The 20,532-nt window shown below is 41.9% G+C and overlaps 1 protein-coding gene across 1 annotated transcript in view; it reads right to left on the bottom strand.

Annotated features, from left to right (window-relative positions):
- The window catches only part of arsb (arylsulfatase B), an 80,703-nt gene that overhangs the window by 46,021 nt on the left and 14,150 nt on the right, over positions 1-20,532 (bottom strand). The window contains exons 2-4 of the mRNA XM_073048219.1: positions 17,584-17,770; positions 16,424-16,614; positions 13,511-13,718 (exon numbers count right to left, since the gene is read on the bottom strand). Coding sequence (XP_072904320.1) covers positions 13,511-13,718; positions 16,424-16,614; positions 17,584-17,770 — 586 coding nt within the window. The remainder of the gene's footprint in view (positions 1-13,510; positions 13,719-16,423; positions 16,615-17,583; positions 17,771-20,532) is intronic.

Raw genomic sequence — 20,532 nt, 5'->3', positions numbered from 1 at the left:
ACCAAATCATGAATGCTGCTGTACAATTCAACAGCTGCTAAGATGAAGTTGCTGGAACAATGATAGACAGGTCTAGAGCTGAAAGATGAGATTAAAACAGTCACAACTGCACTCAGACAGAAGTATCCTACAGGTGATCCATCTAGACTTCTTTCAATGATCCACATCGCAAAAGCCAATCTTTGGCCAATTTTATTCACTGCATCAAGAAGCAGTTGAGAGAACTGGACAAAACCATGGGAAGAGGCAATATCCCAATTGTAATGCTCTAGACATTAGCCTCAGAACTAGCTGCACCTCCAGCCAAGATGTTCTGATACCATTACAACACTAAAGTTTCTAAAATGGAAAATTGCCCAGTTATGTCCTGTTGCCAAAAGGCAGGATAAAGCCAAACAAGCTAATTACCATTCCGTTAGTCCTTACAATCATTAAATGTGATGGAAGCTGGAATGAGCCGTTGCTTCGAGTGCCACATACTCACCAGTGCACAGTCTGGGTTTCGCCAGAACACTGGCTTAGCCCTTAATATCGATCAACGAGCCAGATTTAAGATGGAAGTGAGAATAGCTGCCCTAGAGAACAAAGCAACATCTAACCGAGTGTGGAACGTGAAGCTCTGGTAGAATGGAGGTGATTGATGTCAAGGGGGAAACCTCTATCAGTTGCAATTGTATCTCACATAAATAGGCCTGTGCTCACTGTAGGTCAATCATGCCAGTCCCAAGGTTTCACTGCTAGAGTTCCTCAGTGCAATGGCCATGGTTTCAGCCCCCTTATCAATCATCTTTCTTCTCCAACGTTGTTGATGAATACACAACGTTCAATATCAGTTGCAGTCCGTCTGGAGGAGTGTGTTTGCCTGCAGCATTCAGGCAGGGGCTCGTGTAGAAAAGAAATATTCATACCACAGATGATAATCAGCATAAGGAAATGTAACGCTTACGCGACCTGCTGGTGTATGTCTAGGAGAAAATTCGTCCACCCGCCAAACCCCGCCTCCTGTATACGTGGATGCTGTGAAATACACGCTAATACAAACTCACACACACAATATCAAGCTCACACTAGGTACGTTACAGAATACATTTTATAAATCTTACTAGAACTAAGTGATTAATAATGATACAGTATACATGAAGGGAAAGAAAATAAAGAAAAGGCGCCAAAAACTTATCAGAGTTCAGTCAATTAGTGCACATCGTTGGAGCTCAATCATCGAACCCTCTGACCACTCTTCGCTCTTCTCCGACCTCCACGACCCGCGCATCTGGGACCACCCTCGGTGATCGACCAGCAGTGCCGCACCCGTCCGCCTTCCATGCGGTCTTCTTCCCGACTCCCAAAAAGACCGCACAATCCCAACTCCCAGACCCACAAGAGAAAATAACATCCAACCCAATTGGTTAACAAATGAATACAATCCCCGTTATCAGCAACTTTAACCCAAACAAGCTTCGAGAGTGCTCTGCAAGAAAAGCACTCCCTCACCAGTTAGCATAACAAAGAAGCAGTTTTACTTTTAACAAACAAAGAAGCCATTTTGATTAACATACACAGTACAGAAAGATAATTCACCCAGTTTTCACATGCAGCAGCATTACTATTTCGGAGTAAACACACTGGGGTCACCATTGACCAGAAGCACAATTAGACAACCACTTAACAACAAGATCAGGTCACAGATTGGGTATGCTGCAAACTGGGTACAATTTGCCTCCTGCCATACAGAAGTCTTTCTAAAATTTAAGGGGCAAGGCACAAACATCCTGGGATACTCTGTACTAAGTGTGTTGTTTTGGAGCCGTGCTCATCCAGGCAAAAACCTGAACAATCAGGCTGTTTGACTCCCAGTTCATTTGCCAGCCTGAATGCTCATTCCACAGCTGGCATATTATGACTGTTTATAAAATGCAATGCAATTACTCATCACAGTCACAGCCCCACCCAAATCCACCAGACAGACAAGCAGAGAAGGCAGGTGGAAAGACTGTCAGCTGCCCCCCAAACTTGGAATTGTATTTGCCAACTGGAAGAATATCATCACTCCATCACTGCTGTCTAAATTCTGGAATTACCTGCCCAGTTGGAGAGTATGGTGGTCAGAGGCCCAGAGGCAGCCTAACCTGGGGTTGGAGGCCCCTCTGTGTGTGAGAGTGGAAGGGTGAGAAAGGGGTTTGTATTTTTGTTGATGGCTATATGTTGGCTGCATGTTGTTTTCTTCTGGTAAGATGGCAGCACAACTACTCACAGGGACCAACCGAAGGTGCTTTGCTCTTTTTCTTTGTAAAATTGGTGCTTTTTTAAAAAAAAAATCCAAAGATAATTCTACTCCAAGAATATTGTGTACTGCAGGGCTACTCCATCAGAGCGCTGCCGGCCGAGGTGTCAGTGGGGCCAGTTTGGGTACGGAAGAGCCGAATATCGCTGTCTGCTGGGAAACAACGGAGCTGGTGCAGTATAACCATGGGAGATTGTCTCAAACCTGTCACTGTGATCGCAAGACTCTGCTGGAGAGCGACGGACTACACGGGAGCTGTGTAGCCTCGATTGTAGCAAGGACTAGGTCTCAAGGCTCGGACTTGCCTGCTGCTGCAGACCAGATGAGGGATGTGGAAGCGTTTTACAGTGTGGCGCCTGTGCTCGGCTAGGTGCTGGCCTCTCCCAGTGCTGCCCTCCCATGTTCGAGTGGTGGAATGACAGTCCGGATGGTGTGTGTCCACGCACTGTCAAGGGACTGTACCATTGATTGTCGTACATTGTCGTTCAGGGCCTTGAACTATATATGTTTTATTTTGAGTAACTATGCTTTTTTTGCTCACTATTTTATGTTACTCACTATTTTTGAACGTTTGCTTGCTATTTTGAAGGTTTTGCACCTTGACCCCAAAGGAACATTCAGCTGTATCTACATATAGTTTAAATGATAATTAAACTTGATTTGTTTCCTGCTGAACGTTGTGAGGTTATTATGTTGGTGTCAGAATGTATGGGGACACTTGCAGGCTGACCCCAGACTGTGTTGGTTGTTAATGTAAATGGTGCATTTCACTGTATGTTTCAACGTACATGAGACTAAGAAATAAATCTAAATCTGGAGCGTGGACTACAGCGACTCAAGTTGTCTCACCATCAAGGGTAACGAAAGAGAAGCAACTTGTTGTGCCAGCCACACCTGCATTTCAAAAAATGAATAAATCAAAAACAAATCTTGTATAGTGTCTGACTTCATTGATTTACTTTGAGATTAGGCATTATCAAATGTACGGTGGACCCAGATCAAAATATATAAATGCTCTACCACCACATGATCTTTTCTTATACTAGAAAAAAATCTATATAGTATACAAAGTTGTTATTTTACCCAGAGGAGTTTTAAAACCCGTGTTTCTGCAGAACAATGAGGTGCATCACAGTATAGATCAATGAATTTCCTACATTGTTCTAACTGTGTGTTGTGGATACAATCATTCTTAGTAAAGAACAAAAATACAGATTACACAGATACTTGCTTCTCTTTATTTACTCACTCTTTCTTACTTTACGTCCAGATCCACAACAAACTTTGGATCTGTGACACATTATGAGATCAGTGTAACAAAATAGGCTTTAAACGTTCCCGGTGACCACAGGCTATTCTTGAACGGCTTTAAAAGAAATCATTGCTGGATCACACTTCTTGTACGCGAGAGTACAGCAGGAGCGTTCATTTCCTGCTGCTCATGCGCCACTAATGCATCTTCAGCAGCCGCCCTTGCTTTGGCAGACTAATGATCTAATGTGCTAACGAGGAAACTGGAAGATCACCAATCCCCTAGGTCTACAGGTAATCCTTTTTTCAAAAAAGTAACACGTATCCATTTCATTTGTGGTATCAAAGGCATCACAGTCTAAAACACCTTAGTTTTTTTTACAATTGCAAGATTCTATGATCCAGACTCGGCTGATAAATACATGCATGCGAAGTTAAATATGGAAGCCCCCGAAATAACTGGTAGTAGAGGACCCTGCAAATATCAAGATGCTCTGTCACTGGACTCCCCGTGTCACCTATCCACAGAACTCAAAGATTGAGATTCTCAACAGGCTGGAGAAAAACTTTACAATGTTGTACCAGGTTAGATCTATTGCAGGACCAACAATTCCTTTGATTTCAATGGGGATTGCAGATCTACATAGAAGGAAGTAATGAGACAGTTTGGTCCCTTATTAAACAAAATAGGTGTTTTGTTTTAATGTTTTTAATGTGTTGCATGTATTTACAGCAAATCAAGTTTTTAAAAAAATATTAAGTGTTTTAATGATCAAAATCATGGAAATCTCTCCCTAACACAATTGTGGATATACCCACACTTCAAGAACTTGATCATCACCTCAAAGGCAAATGAATGCTTGCTTAGCCCACATCCCTCAAATGAATAAAAAAATGGTTGTCATTAAAAATAACAAATGATAGGGATGATGCTAGAGGCTGATATAAAAGAGACTCTGAGGCACACGGATGCATTGAAACATGAAGTGTTACTGACTGTGTAGGAAGGAAGGGTTAGATTGATCTTGGATCAGGTTTCTAAAGGTCTGCACTCTATCATGGGCTGAAGGGACCGTACTGTGCCCTACTGTTCTATGTTAAAAGCTATCATTTTGACAGCTAGCAAACTCGGAGAGAAGGCTTTCAATGTTAGGCATTAACCTTCTCCTGTGTGCTGGAGGTAGTGCTGTTGCCCAGACCACAACACTAGAATCCCGGACAGATTGCCCTTCTGCCTCTGGGTTGGTCAGTGCAGGCATGAGGCACACACAGGCAATGAATGGGGGCTGTGTGTCCATTCAACAAAATGCACGGTCCAAGATCTTAACAAATCTGTTAGGTAGCAATTAATATTTGAAAGCGATCTATTTTGGTCCAAAGTGCTGAGGAAATTTAAATAAATCAAACAGAATATTAATTGTATTAGAGTTATGAAGAGGTTTATAGTTAACTTAAAAGATTAACTATAGATTAACTTGAAGTTTAAACTCAAGAATGTACAATTCAAGATTCTCAAAAATTAATGAGAACTAAATTCTAATAAGACATTTACTATAGCCCCACAAACAAGTGACAGCAAAGAGGTGGCGTTGAATTACAACTTTGAAAAGAGAAAATGGACGGGGGAAAAATCAGTTGCCGTGGTTTGGAATGGACTGCCCAATTGAAACTAAATATTATTAGCTTTCTGGTGTTTTGAACTACACAATCTGATCTCGAATGTTGGGGTTTTCCCCCCTTTCAACATTCCTGTAAGTCTTTCATCACACTATTTTCTTTGCCATACCACAATGAAACTCAACATATAATGGTTTTTCAGAATGTGGTCTAAGATGAACAGAAATTTCTAAAGTTTTGTACTGGTGGTGGGGTAGGGAGTGTAGTGTGGAGGAAACAGACCTAGAGAAAGTAAGAGTGACCAACTGATTAACCAAAGAGAACAGAATAAATCAGAGCTGAAGGTTGAATAAAGTGATAGTGCATTTTAAAAAGTGTTTTACATGTACATTGACACAACTTGACACATTATCTACAGATGTCGAGCATTTGCGGAATTTTTCTCTTAAAATTTCAAAACAGTATTTTGAAGATATATCAAATAGACCATTTTTATTAAGAACATACATTGATATTGCACCGTTAATGCAGTAAATACCCCCAAAACAATTCCAAAGCAAAGTTCAATACAGCTCCAAACCACAAAGAAAAAAATCTGTAACAAGGAATAATCTGGTGAAAGGAAGGGCGAGATAAACAAAAGATTTGGAGCAAATTTTAAAAGTTGGAGATGTGAGGGTGCTAGAGACAGTGCAGAGGAAATTCACCAGCGTGTGGCCTGGAATAGTTTATCTATACATTTTTAAAGACAGTATAAAAGAAATTTTCTTCAAAATATATTTTTCATTATGTTGGAGGCCCATCAGCCCAGTGAGTCTGTGCTTGATCTCAGCAATCTCATTAGTTCCATCCCTACATTGTTTCCAGTAATCCATTCTCTCTGATATATCCATTGGATAACATATCTTCCCTTTCTCACCATCACTTCAAAGTACAGTAGGAAGTGGAAACTATTCATTTGTTGACAGTAAATACAATGTTGATTGGAAAAATGGTGTTAAGGAGATGTTTGTTAAGACAAAGACAAGCTAGAAATCAGATACTTGCTTGGAAAACAATGTCCAGTATATTTGTATTCATTGTATTCATTCAGCTATATGACATAGTAGGGCAAATTTAGAAAGTGAGTTTTAAAAAAAAAAATGAAATCTCTGCATAAAAAAGCAAGGAAATTGCATTTAACTAAGTTTGGTCAAGCTTCAGCCGGCGTATTGTTTTCACTGTTATGCACCACAACTCAGGAAAGCTGACAAGGCCTTGGAGAAAGTGCAATAAAACAAACTATTCTGGCCGCTTTTATCTTCTCTGTTCTTGGTGAACCGCTGCTCTGTGGCGTGCAAACCACCACTTAACACATTTGTGTCACTTCTTGTAACTGTTCATTTGGCAAGTGTTGTCCAATTGGCCTCAAACACGATTTCCAGCAAGTGTACATCCAGTAGCTGGACAGTGAAAAGAGGTGCAACTCAAATGTTGCACATTATGAATACTCTAGTGAACAGTACAAATCAAAACGCTAATAAGCAAGTTTCAGATCAGGATACAGATAGGAAAGATTTTAAGAAAGGAGATGAAAACAATAGCTCGTGCAGCACATAGCGCAGAGTACAGGAAGAATGTACAGACAGAATGGCAGACAGCTCCTGGTCTTTAAAATAACAATGTGTTTATCCAACAAAATCCCAGTGCTGTCTAGGACTCCTGCCAACATGGCAATGTTAATTATATAAACAGGGCAGTAAAAGTTCAGAATTCCTAAAACAGGAAGATAATTAGAAAAAATGTTCCCCAATTTAAAAAAAATCCCATTGATGCGATCAGTGAATTAAAAGTTGCTGTTTTTATCTCCTACACATAATCCTAGAAGATTGATATGGAGACAAACTAGTAAATATTGTTGTCAAATGTATCAGAAATGATCAAGTGTCATTGAGAAACGGCATCTATCCCATGTCAGATATATAATCCTAGAGAATAAAAATAAATCATTGATTTAGAAAAAAAAGGTACAAAACATGATAAGACTCCATTAAGAAAGATATACCAGCAAGCAAAATACCAACAAAATAATATTGGTAACAACAATCTAAGCAAAGAAAGGGCAAGGAAACAGGATAATTGACACTACATGTAACCCAAAGGAGATTGTCATGCTCTTGTGCAGTTTAAAGGGTTTTTCTTAGATCACCAATCATATGTACCAATTAATGTCATATCTATGTGATATGTCATACAGAGGTATTCTGATGCAAATAATGTCATTGAGTTTTTTAATTTCATCAAGGCATTAGATTTGTGAATAAAAACACCGCCGAACAACTTCTACATCAACACTACATAGGCTGTGATTAATTTAACATGTTTAGGTCTATTCTTTTCTTTGTAAGCTTCTTTAAACAGAAACATTGTGGGGAATGAATCAGCTTCAGCAAAGGTAGAAGCCATTACCCCAGGGCAATTCAGCTGTTCCCATTACCTCAGTTCACTCACTGACTTCAATACATTCCTTAACCCTTTGGTTACTGTTCTCACTTCTACCAGAGAGACACAAGAAAAATGTCAAGCAGGTATATCTGGAACACACAAAATGCTGGTGGAACCCAGCAGGCCAGGCAGCATCTATAGGAAGAAGTAGAGTCGATTTTTTGGGCCGAGACCCTTCGTCAGGACTAATTGAAAGAAAAGATAGTAAGAGATTTGAAAGTAGGAAGGGGAGGGGGAAATCCGAAATGATAGAAGACAGGAGGGGGAGGAGCTGGAAAGTTGATTGGCCAAAAGGATACAGAGCTGGAGAAGGTAGAGGATCATGGGACGGGAGGCCTAAGGGAAAATGAAAGGGGAGGGGAGCACCAGAGGGAAATGGAGAACAGGCAAGGAGGGATTGTGAGAGGGGCAGAGAAAAAGCGGGAGGGAATAAATAAATTAGGGATGGGGTAAGAAGGGGAGGAGGAGGCATTAACGGAAGTTAGAGAAATCAATCCTCAAGCCATCAGGTTGGAGGCTACCCAGACAGAATATTCCAACTGGGGTAGTCTCCAACCTGATGGCATGAACATTGATATCTATAACTTCTGTAATGCCAGTCCTTCCCTTCCTACCCCATCCCTTATTTATTATTCTCCCCCCTTTTTTTCCTCTCTCTGCCCCTCTCACAATCACTCCTTGCCTGTTCTCCATCTCCCTCTGGTGCTCCCCCCTCCCCCTTTCTTTCTCCATCGGCCGCCTGTCCCATGATCCTTTCCCTTCTCCAGCTCTGTATCCCTTTTGCCAATCACCTTTCCAGCTCTTAGCTTTATCCCTCCCCCTCCTGTCATTTCTGATTTCCCCCTCCCACTTTCATATCTCTTACTATCTCTTCTTACAGTTAGTCCTGACAAAGGGTCTCGGCCCAAAATGTCGAATGTACTTCTTCCTATAGATGCTGCCTGGCCTGCTGCATTCCACCAGCATTTTGTGCGTGTTGCTTGAATTTCTAGGTTTCTAGCATCTGCAGATGTCCTCGTGTTTGAGGTATATTGGGAAATCAGTTAGCATTGAGAAAAGCTTAGAAACTATGTCAATTCCAGTCATCAAGTACTAATCCTATTTCCACACTTGACCCATAGACTTCCAAGCCTTGGCAAGTTAAAGACTTGCTTAAATACTTCTAGAATGTTCCAAGAGTCTCTGCTTCCATCACCCCCTCACCCAGCATATTACAGTTGCCTTGTGTCAGAAAGTTCTTCCTCATATCCTCTCTAAACCTCCTGACCTTAATCTCAAACCTATGCTCATCTATGAGGATAAGTTTCTCTCCTTTATCAATACCCCTCATAATTTCATTCCTTTTAATCAGGAGTGCCCTCAGCCTCCTCAGCTCAAAGGAACACAGACCCTGACCGTCCCGTCTCTCCTCATAACTGAAATACAATGACTTGTTGAATCTCTTCTTACGAAGTAACCTCTATCTTATTCAATGCAATCCCATCCCCACTGTGGTAACCAGAACTGCACATGGTATTTTCTGACAGAATTACGTTTTGGCTCAAAAGGCTCTTCTGGACCCCTTATCATTATTCCAAGCCTATCTAAGCCCTTCACACCAACATAATCCCAGATGCCCTTGGAAAAGTTGAAATACCCCATTCTCATTAACATACTGTATACAGCAAGATACCCCCGCTTTTACATCCCCCCCACCCTAGTCAGATATTCACAGATTCACACAAAACAGAAGGCAGCCATTTAGATCACCGTGCCAGCATTAGCTCTTTCAAATTCCCAGTACTCCCCCCCCCCACCATTTTCCCTTTTCAATTGTATGTGCAATTCCCTTTTTAAAATTACAAGATCGGCTTCCTTTCAGATGGGCCGTTGCATTCCAGATCATAACAGCTCACTGCATGAAAATAATTTGCCATCCCTTGTTCCTTTTCCAATTAACTTTCAACTATGCGCTTATTGTGCAGTCAGAATAAAAGCAAATGTTTGAATGGTTTTTGAGCCAATTAAGAGCACCATACGCCATTCTTGCGATAATGAACTGCAGCTGGGATTACATAATGAATTAAAGACTGCGGAGACTGTCCATCACGCTGCAGTTATGTGCACCAGAAACTATGAGCTTTCTTCATCCCCATAAAAACCACAGGACTCAACGACCGGTCACTGCAATTTCAAAATCACTGAAAGATAACAAACGGCTTAAAGCACAGACGGCAAATCTAACACTGAATTTATTCTCCACAGATTGAGTCGTCATCCTTTTACTCACATTGTTTCATTAACTCTGTTAACAGACCCATTGCTGGAGGCAAGAACCAGTAATCGCTTCACTACCTCTGGGTGCCATGGTAGCGCAATGGTTAGCGTGCTGCCTCTACAGATCAGGGCGTTCCAGAGTTCAGAGTTCAATTCCGGTGCCTTTCTGTAAGAAGTCTCTCCCGGTGGAATGCGTGGCTTTTCCCCGGATGCTCCGGTTTCCTTCCACAGTCCAAGGACTCTACCGGGTAGGACCCACGACTGTGCTGCAACACACAGCTTGAACCACATCATCAAGTTCACCAATGACACAACCATGGTGGGTCTCATCAGCAAGAACGATGAGTCAGTTTACAGAGAGGAGGTGCAGCGGCTGACGGACTGGTGCAGAGCCAACAACCTGTCTCTGAATTTGAACAAAGAGATGGTTGTTGACTTCAGGAGGGCATGCAGCGACCACTCCCCACTGAACATCGACGACTCCTCGGTAGAGATCGTTAAGAGCACCAAATTTCTTGGTGTTCACCTTGTGAAGAATCTCACCTGGTCCCTCAACACCAGCTCCATAGCAAAGAAAGCCCAGCAGCATCGCTACTTTCTGTGAAGGCTGAGGGAAGTCCATCTCCCACCTCCCACCCTCATCACATTCTACAGAGGTTGTATTGAGAGCATCCTGAGCAGCTGCATCACTGCCTGGTTCGGAAATTGCACTATCTCGGATTGCAAGACCCTGCAGCGGATAGTGAGGTCTGCTGAGAAGATCATCGGGGTCTCTCTTCCCGCCATTACAGACATTTACACTACACACTGCATCCACAAAGGAAACAGCATTATGAAGGACCCCATGCACCCCTCATACAATCTCTTCTCCCTCCTGCCGTCTGGGAAAAGGCACCAAAGCATTCGGGCTCTCACGACCAGACTATGTAACAGTTTCTTCCCCCAAGCAATCAGACTCTTGAATACCCAGCGCCTGGTCTGACACCTTGCCCTATTGTCCTGTTTATTATTTATTGTAATGCCTGCACTGTTTTGTGCACTTTATGCAGTCCTGGGTAGGTCTGTAGTCTAGTGTAGTTGTTGTGTGTTTTTTTCCCCTCTTTTTTTTTAACGTAGTTCAGTCTAGTTTTTGTACTGTGTCATGTAACACCGTGGTCCTTAAAAACATTGTCTCATTTTTACTATGTACTGTACCAGCAGTAATGGTCGAGATGACAATAAAAGTGACTTGACTTGAATTGGTCTTTGCAAGTTGTCCTGTGATTAGGTTCGGGTTTGTCGAGGGTTGCGTGGCTCGAAGGGACTACTCTGCACTGCATTGCAAAAATAAACCAATCAACCAACCTAGAACTCTGCTAGCACCCTAGACAAACTGGAAACTTTTCTCATCTGTAGGGCATCCCACAAGCTGTGCACACGGCGGATAATACAACACTGTTTTTCCAGTACAACTCAGAAATTCAACACGCAATACAAGGTTGCATGACCTTGCAGTAACTGGATATTAGTACTTCAAGCTGATACACTTGAGCAATGTTGTAGAATAGGAAAACAAAAGCTACCAAGTTCCCACAGTCACACAGATCCCTGTGTAGGAATATCAAATCTTCACACAGCTACGCCTACAGCAGATATACAGTGGTCAGCAGTCACTTTTGCCTGAAAAGGCAGACCCATAGAAAGCTGGCGTTGCCAAGTTATTAAACATATTCAAGGCTGGGATGGATTTTTCTTTGACCGTAGGAATTCAAGGGTTATAAACAATAGGCAGGAAAGTGGTAATATGAATAACAACTAGACTATCGATAATCTCAGTGAATGGCCGAGCAGCCAAGGGGAACTGCATACTAAAGTTCCTTTTTGTTTACAAAAATTTATTTATTATTTATCCTTCACTCCACTCGAGTAACATTACACAATAGAAAAACAGTTTTAAATACAAGAATCATTAGCCAGGAAAAGAAAACTCAGCTGCAGCTGAGAAAGATTTTCTAATTCAGATTTATCACATACAGGCAATCGGAGAAAGGGTAGGAGGAGGAGACACGGGGGAAGAAATAGGCAACTGAGAAGGTCCGAGTGCAGAGGAATGGAAGGGAGAGGGGTGAATTTTACTTACTGGCAGAAATAGATATTCATACACAGATGTATCGAAACGTACAGTGAAATGCATTGTTTGTGTTAACAACCAACATACCTGAGGATGTGCTGGGGGCAGCACACAAGTGTTACCTCCCATTCCAGCGTCAAAACAGCATGTCCGCAATTCTTAGCGGAGCAACACAAGCAGCAACAAACAAAACGACAGCAAAACAGGTCCTCTCCCACCCTCCCACCCACTCAAACTAAACTTATCATCAAGTACGTACAGTGCATGCCACCATTTACTACCCTGAGACTAGAGAAACCCAAGATACTGAGACTCCCACCCCCTCACATACACAGACCTCGTCTGCGTCCGACCCCAGCACAGGCCGCCTCCAGTCCCTGGCCCCACTCTCAGGCTGATCAACACTTTGCCCCAGCACTCACTGGTCACAGCCTTTTCACTATTGTTAAATAAGATTTCCAGCCTCCAAGCGTCATCAGAAATTGCCTCCCTGCAATATAGAAGTGTCACAAACAAGCTCAGATAGACTGATGGAACTGGGCTCGGAGCAGGTCTCAAACCGAAACGTCAACCATCCCTTTGCCGCTGTGTTCCACTAACAACAGCTTGTCTTTTTAAGCTCCAGATTCCAACATCTGCAGGCTCCTGTGTCTCCACACTAAAATAAAGCTTTTAGTTTGTGAAACTATAACTGTATGATATGCTGCATACACACCTTTTTACATACTGTATGCTTGTCAGTCTTTCTTTGCGTAGCTTTACATTGATTCTATTGCATTTCTTTGGTCTACTGTTGATGATTTCAAGAAAATGAACCACAGGGTAGTATATGGTGACGTAAATTCAATAAATAAATTTGATTCCGATTGCAATTCCCGTACTGACATGTTGGTCCTCGGCCTCCTCTTGTGCCTAGGCGAGGGCGGAGCAACACGTTATATTCCATCTGGGTAGCCTCCAACGTAATGGTAAAAATATCTATTTCCCCTTTCAGTGAACAAAATTCACCCTCTATTCCCCACTTGGATCTTCTCACCTGCCTATAACTTCCCCCTGGGTCTCCTCCGCCTTCCCTTTCTCCTAGTGTCCACTCTCTTACCCTTCTCCAGTCCTTGACCTTTCCCACCCACCTGGCTTCACCCCTCACTTTCCAGCCAGCTCCTTTCCCCTCCCCCACCATTTAATTCAGCCATTCCCCCCCCCCCCCACCCCACCCTCTCAGTCCTGAAGAAGGGTCTCGGCCCAAAACTTCAACTGTTTACCCTTTTCCATAGGTGCTGCCTGACCTGCTGAGTTCCTCCAGCATTTTGTGTGTGAATTTGATAATACATTTCAATTTAGCATTTTACAGTTATTGGCTTGGCCTACTAATAACTTTGCTTGGGCCCTGGAAGCAAGCTGCCCACCGGAACTCTATAGAACATTGAATGACAAAGGAACCTCGTTGGGCCACAACTGTAGCTAATACAATCCATCAGAGGGCCCTGTATTATTCAAGTCCTTTGACCTACCTGTGGAGAAGATCAAGACAGTGTTGTTCCAGAATCCATAACGGTGCAAAGCGTCAGTGACGTTTCCCACAGCTTCATCCATCGCCGACACCATTCCTGCATAGTGGCGCCGATGCTCATCGCGGATAAAACTGTACGGCTTCATGTAGTCCTCTGGCACCTGAAGGGGCTCGTGAACTGACTGGAGAGCCAAGTACAGGAACAGAGGCTGCAAAGAGAGTGCACACATTGTTTTATATTCAGCTGTTTGGTTTAAGGCGACTAAAACTCCCCCCGTATAACATCAGGCTGGTTACCTTTTCATTCAGGGCTGCTCTTGACATTTTCCTGAAGTGCAGTTTGCTAGGTCCATATCAAGAACAAGTAGACTTCTGCCCAAGGTTCTACCGTTTACTTTGTTATTGACACCACCAGCTGACTCATTCATAACTATTTCTTCCACAGAATTTCCTAGCATAGGAGAACCATTTGGCCCTGCAAGTTGACCTTTTTTCCTTTTTAGGACATTGGGTCTTCTTCCACTACACTTACAGCTGTTTTTACAGCTGTAACAGGAACAAGCTGCTTTTAAAAAAAGTTTTTTTGTTCTAGCCATTGTATTCTTTGTTTACTAATAATTCTGCCAAACAGACTTTCCAAAAATACCAGGCTTTTTAATGCCTTTGGCAAGCTTTCCCTTCTTAACCTTTTCCTGTCCAAGAAAAGCGATCCCGCTTTCATTGGTGTCTCTACATAACCGGAGTTCCCCATCCTTGCTGTCAATCGCCACAAGATCTGGTGGTCTCTCTGAGGCCTTGATGAAGCTTGGTGCCCAAAATGGACACCACTCTCAAGCTATAACCAGTCATCTGTAAAGCATGAGCACAATTTCAATATTCAGGTACTTCATGCCTTATTTATTAAGCACAGGATCCTGTTTACATCCTTCTCGACTTGACTTGCCATCTGAGAACACTTGAATATGTGATCTCCAGGCTCGTCTAAAGCTGTCCCATTGAGGACATGGAAAGGTACAGCACAGGAATAGGTGCTTATGTCTTTGCTGACTATGACGGTAATTTAAAACGGGTGCCATCCACCTGCACCAGGTCTACATCCTCCCATTCCCACTTGTTCATGTGCATGTCTAAATGCTTCTTAAACTTTGCTATCTTGGTTGCGAAGCAGACTGGATGGGCCGAATGGCCTAATTCTGCTCCTATATCTTATCTGTTTCCATTGCTTCCCCTGACAGCACATCCCAGGTACCTACCATTCCCCATGTAAATAAAAATGCCTCTCAAGTCTCCTTTAAACTTTCCCCTTCTTACCTTAAAGCTAGTATTTGACATTTCCACCCTGGAGGGAAAAAAGGACTGACCTTCTACCCTATCTATGTCTCTTAAGTTTATGAACTACTATCAGGTTGCCCCTGGGGCAAAGAAGTGGTTTTATCTTTATCCAGCCTCTTCTTGAGTCATTTAATTTAGATTGGTTTCTCAATAATGGTATATTAACAAACAAGATTAGAGGTAGAAATGAACTTCTGCATTTAAGAATGATAAACTTAACTGCTAGTTTATATTTTACAAGTTTCTTGTTCGTCTAGTCTACAAGTAGATTGTTCGGTACAATAAAGAGCAGGGGAATTATTACTTGGGAGAGCAACAGAAAGACTGATAATTCTGTCATTCTTCAGGGAAAATGGGTCAAGGGATTTTTTTTTAAATGGCATTGAGTTTAATGACATTAAACGTTAACTTTCTCATTACTGATGTCTATGACTAGAAAAGCTCCAACATTTCCTGCTTTTTTTTTTAACAATACCTTAGAATCTTCAATAGTTTGGGTTGGGAGCAAATAGTTTTATCAAATAGTTGGGAGTAAAATCTAATTTATTTTAAGAAACATTGACAAATTTTAAAATTCAAGTACTGTTTGCTAGCATATGTACATATTTCAAATACGTCAGAAACAAATGAAGTGGAGAACAAGTAATCTCTACTTGTTAGAGAAACTGTATTTAATTTAGCACAGGTCTTCATTTCTCAAGTTTTAAAGAAAAGGTATGATGGAACAATTTAAAGCCCCAACAACTTTTCATCATATATTAATGCTGCTTAATGAAATGCAAATTACTATAGAAGTATTTAGATAATTAGATTCTTCTCTGGGCTATTAATCAGGTTACCTCTGCTCCCAGGGGAGTAAAAGTCAGCCCTTCTATTCGCAATACTTTGCTCACACCACTATGGGCAGAAAATATTTAGATCCATACCAAATGTACAATGTACAGCTTTAAAAACCTGGCCATTGTGATCCCATTAAGATTAAAAGCTTAGCGAGATCGCACTTAAGGCCGTAAGCTATAGGTGAAGAATTAGGCCATCGAGTCTGCACTGCCACTTCATCATGGCCGATCCACGTCCCACTCAGCCTCCCCCTCAATCTCCTGCCTTCTCCCCATATCCATCCATGCCCTGACTAATCAAGAATCTATCAATCTCTTTTATAGATACTTCTTTGTAAAAAGTACTTAAGAACAAAGAGAAAAGAAAATTGTACTTGCTTTTGAAGTTATTTGTTCTCTTGTTTGACAGCGTCCCTGACTTCCATGCTTACTGATACACTCAGCTCGGGGGTGGGGGGGGGGGGTCACTTATTTCTGCACCAAATCACTTTATCTCATATCTACCCTAGAACACTTGCTTCTCTATTTTGGTAGTAAAGATTCCTCCTGTCACGTTGGTTGATGACATTGGGCACATCATTCAATTTAGTTTTCAGTGCAGATCAATCTCCCCCTCCCCCCACTGCCCTTGGCAAAAATTAGATTAGCTACACTTGAAAATTGGGCTCCATTTGTGACTACCATAAAAACAGCAGCTGCATTGGCAAAACAGGCTTTATAAATGTTCCCTGACGAGTACCCACCTGAGCAGGGTTGTGCTTTGACAGAATGTCAATGGTTCTCTGTGTGAACAAGTGACTTGAATACACACCCGTAAACCCGGTCGCAACATTCTCCCCGTCTCGCAAGTCCAGTGCGCAGCGACTGATGTTTAATGGGGCAATGAAGTAACAGCGCTCGTGAGTATAATAATTCTCACTGCCCAACAGGTAACCTAAAATGTTAAAGCAACAAAGAAAACAACATTATTTAAAATTATTGTAGGCAAAGTGAGGACTTGAAAACAGACAATTATCATTACTATGATCATTAAGATATGCCATCAAAAGTTCCAAGATAACACACCATATTGGATGGATCTTTAAAACATAACTTTAACATGAATGGTATAAAAAATGGTAAACTACAGTCTTTCTAGTAACTGACTGAACTAGAAGCAAGGGTTAATTGTAAAAATCTGCAAAAAACTTCATAAGGTTGGTGGAATCTGATTTCATCAAACAACCAGAAAAAGCTTGTACATAGAAGAAAGTTACACTAAAATGAACAACTCTTTTCAAGGCTCATCACGAAGAAAGGCCTCATTCTATGCTGTACAGCCCACTAAATACAGTAACAAGTAACATGGTGTTCAATATGTGCATGAGAAATGCTACGTCTGAATGAAAGGCAGAAATAGAAAGATAACATTCAAAATTCCCTACCGGCTACTGAAGAGTTCATGCACGTGGGGAACTGATGCTAACAGGACCGAGTGCTATCGAACTGTTGCCATGGTTACTCTAATGGCAGGCCTATGAGTAGATTATCCAATTGCACGAAAGCACTTGGAAAACATTATGTTAAAAACTCACTCTGCTATCCAAAGTCTGTTAGCCAAGTCAGAAGTCATTGCTTCTTTGAGGGCAATTGAAATTCGATTCTCAATAGTTTTCAAAAGTAAGATCTGGAATATGAGGGGGTCTGTCATGCACAGACCGTGGCCCATGTTCAATATGCAAAAACAATTTAGGATGTGGTATCTCAGTATAACATTTATATTGCAATTGTCAGCTGTTGACATCTACAGTGGTCATCGGAAAGGCTATTCTTGCAATGTTACAAAACTGAACCAACTTTATCACATTTCGGAAGAATTACCATTCCAAATTATAACTGTAATGAACTGCGAGCGTGTAGTTACCGAAGTAGGAATCAAATCCTCTCCTCGTCGGGAGGCACTCTTTCTTGTACATGCCCAAGTGCCATTTCCCCACCATGTGGGTGCTATAACCCGCCTCCTTGAGCAGCTGAGGGAGAAGCTTTTCATCTAACGGGAGGCAGTGTGGTTGACAAGGCCAGATGATTTCGTGCTGGAAACCTGTGTGAATCTGAAGAGACACCATGAATAATTGAGCTCTCAGTGGCTTTATGTGAGAACAGTTGCCACGCAACAAATGACAGCACAGAGCCATTATTAACACTTTGGAAGTATCTACTGGCACGGACTACATCTATCGGGGTCCACTGCTTCATGCTGCACAGAAATTTATGCTGAAATACAGAACATTACAGAGCTGCTAATATTAATGACAATTTTAGATGAAGTTACAAAGATAAGAAAGGGAATTTAATTTAGATACAAGTAACGATGGTCAAAATCTAGGGAGTAGAAAATGATCTCACACTGTTTGGACAATAAAGAGTAAGATTAATTTATTTTAGTTTCCTCCAAACTTTTGTTTACTTATTCCAACTCTTATGCAAAAACTAGACCCTAGTTCTAAATGCAAGAGATTCTGCAGATGCAGGAAATTGAGAGCAAAGCTTACAAAATGCCAGAGGAACTCAGCAGATCAGGCAGCAATTACAGAGAGGAATAAACAGTGGATGTTTTGGGTCAAGACCCTTCATCAGGATTGGAAAGGAAGGAGGAGGAAGAAGCCAGATGGGGAGTAGGCGGCAGGAACACCACAAAGAGTGAGCTGTGAGAGAGGGTCTAACCGAACTCCCATTGAAAAGAAGATTTAAGCTTCTTCAGGGTAGGCATACCTCAAAGGGACTTCACAGTGGAGTACACTGTGTTTCTATTTGAGGCAAGAATAAACCTCCGACCCCACAGTCCACTCATTACTCAGGGCCACCCCTGGGTTCTGGTGGAGATAAGGCACTCCTTCCCTCTGTGAGCCAGAAGGTCACCCCTGGGCAAGTTGTTTCAACCCCTCCCCTCCCCCAGTCAAGATCACGTGAAGCCATGGGAGCAGGTGGTGGATGGCCAAATGAGCAGCTGGTACCTATTCACAAGTCCTGGTTATGCCACCACTGAACGCCAGGAAGACAATCTCCGAAGAGTATTGATAATGGCTGGGATCACCCATCTTGTAAAGATATTGCCCAGAAGCCAATGGCAAACCATTTCTGTATAAGAATTTGCCAAGAATACTCATGGTCATGGACCGTGATCGCCCATGTCATATGACATGGTTCGACAATGACGACCCCTGGCCTTATTATGCACACAGTACTTCAGATGCTCATCATGCTTTGCCTACCCAGACCTCAGCATGGATACCTCATCTTATTACCCTATAAAACTCTGAACTGTTCTGAACTCCACCATCTATAATTTTTGCTCATTACTCCTGCAGTATCGATGTCCATTGACTCTGCGCTTCCACCTCAAAATAAATTGAGAGACTTGTTTGTGCACTGCCTTCAGAAACTTTGTTAGACTTCCATTATCCCTCAGTTTGAGTGATTATCCTTTACTCTCCTCCGTTAGCATTGACAAAATCTCCCACTGGAAGCTCAGTTCACAAGCACATGAAAGGCAGAATCCATAGATCTTTGGACGAGGTAATCAAAGCATATGCAGATGATAAAGGAAAATATTGAGCCAAGAGACTAGCCATTGTCTTATTGAATGGTTGAGCAGATCTGAGAGGCTGATTGGCCATTTTTTTGGTAAAAATATTCTTATATTTAAAAACACTGGCTGTACTCATTAACTCTCAGCAAACCTCCTCCACTGTGTAAGCCTAGGGCACAGAGACACTATTCAGCACACAGCTCCAGATTGTTGAAAAAGCTGTCCAGTTTGGTACCACACTCCAGTCTGTTCACCCCATTCCTACAAATAAAACTTCAGTAGGTTTATTATTAATTCTCTCCAATTACGCTATTGTTGTCATACTCACTGGGATATCTACTCGAAGAATCCAGTACTGCATTCTGAGACACCATAAATGCCTCTGAAGTTGGCTACTCAAAAGTTACAGCCCCCATAGGAAACGTTTAAAAAATGACACTTCTTTTCATAATCACTTTCAATTAATGCCATTTAATATATTTTGTCTGCCTGACTGTCTGGTCTTCTCTCATTTGATTCTATTTGGATGTTCAAGATAAGGAGGCAGTACCCTGAAAATTTGCCTCCACCCCCCGCCCCCCCATTCCCCGTTGTGCTTAGTTAGGTAATGTGTCTAACTCTCCAAAGCCATGATCCTGAAACACTTCAGTACTCACGGAAATAAATTTTGCTCATTGTACTTTCTGCAACATGTCAAGCGATCCACTGGAGCTCTACGTTAGCCGGCAGGGATGAAGGGGGGAGAAAAACATGCTGCTGCCAAAGGTGTGTTTTCAGGCAGGTTGGAATTGACTGTTCTGTGCTTTGACGATCTCTTCAGAGTTGAGAACAGGTTGCAATTGAAAGCCATCTACAGAGCAAACTGGTTTCTGTTCTACGAAGTTATGGTAGAATGCTTCAGTAAGGTCTATTATCTGGAAGCAGTACACAGCAAGCTATGGACTCGTCACTTTTCAACACAGCTGAACATAATGTCATATTCCCATCCAGCTCCACTCATTCAATGTTCACAGCTAATTTATTATCTATGTACATACAGCTGCAAGAAAAAGTTTGTGAACCCTTTGCAATTATCTGGATTTCTGTACAATTTACTCATAAAGGGAGGTCTGATCTTCATCTAAGTCACAACGATAGAGAAACACAACCTGCCTAAACTAATAACACACAAACAATTGTACTTCTTCTTGTCTGTACTGAGTACACCAATTAAACAACCGTAGTCTAGGTTCAAAAAAAGTATGTGAACCTCAAAAAAGTGCGCTGTTCTAATCAATGAGGTGG

Source organism: Hemitrygon akajei, chromosome 6 (assembly GCF_048418815.1).
Source record: "Hemitrygon akajei chromosome 6, sHemAka1.3, whole genome shotgun sequence".
Lineage (NCBI taxonomy): Eukaryota > Metazoa > Chordata > Chondrichthyes > Myliobatiformes > Dasyatidae > Hemitrygon > Hemitrygon akajei.
This window is presented reverse-complemented; position numbering and strand designations above follow the sequence as displayed.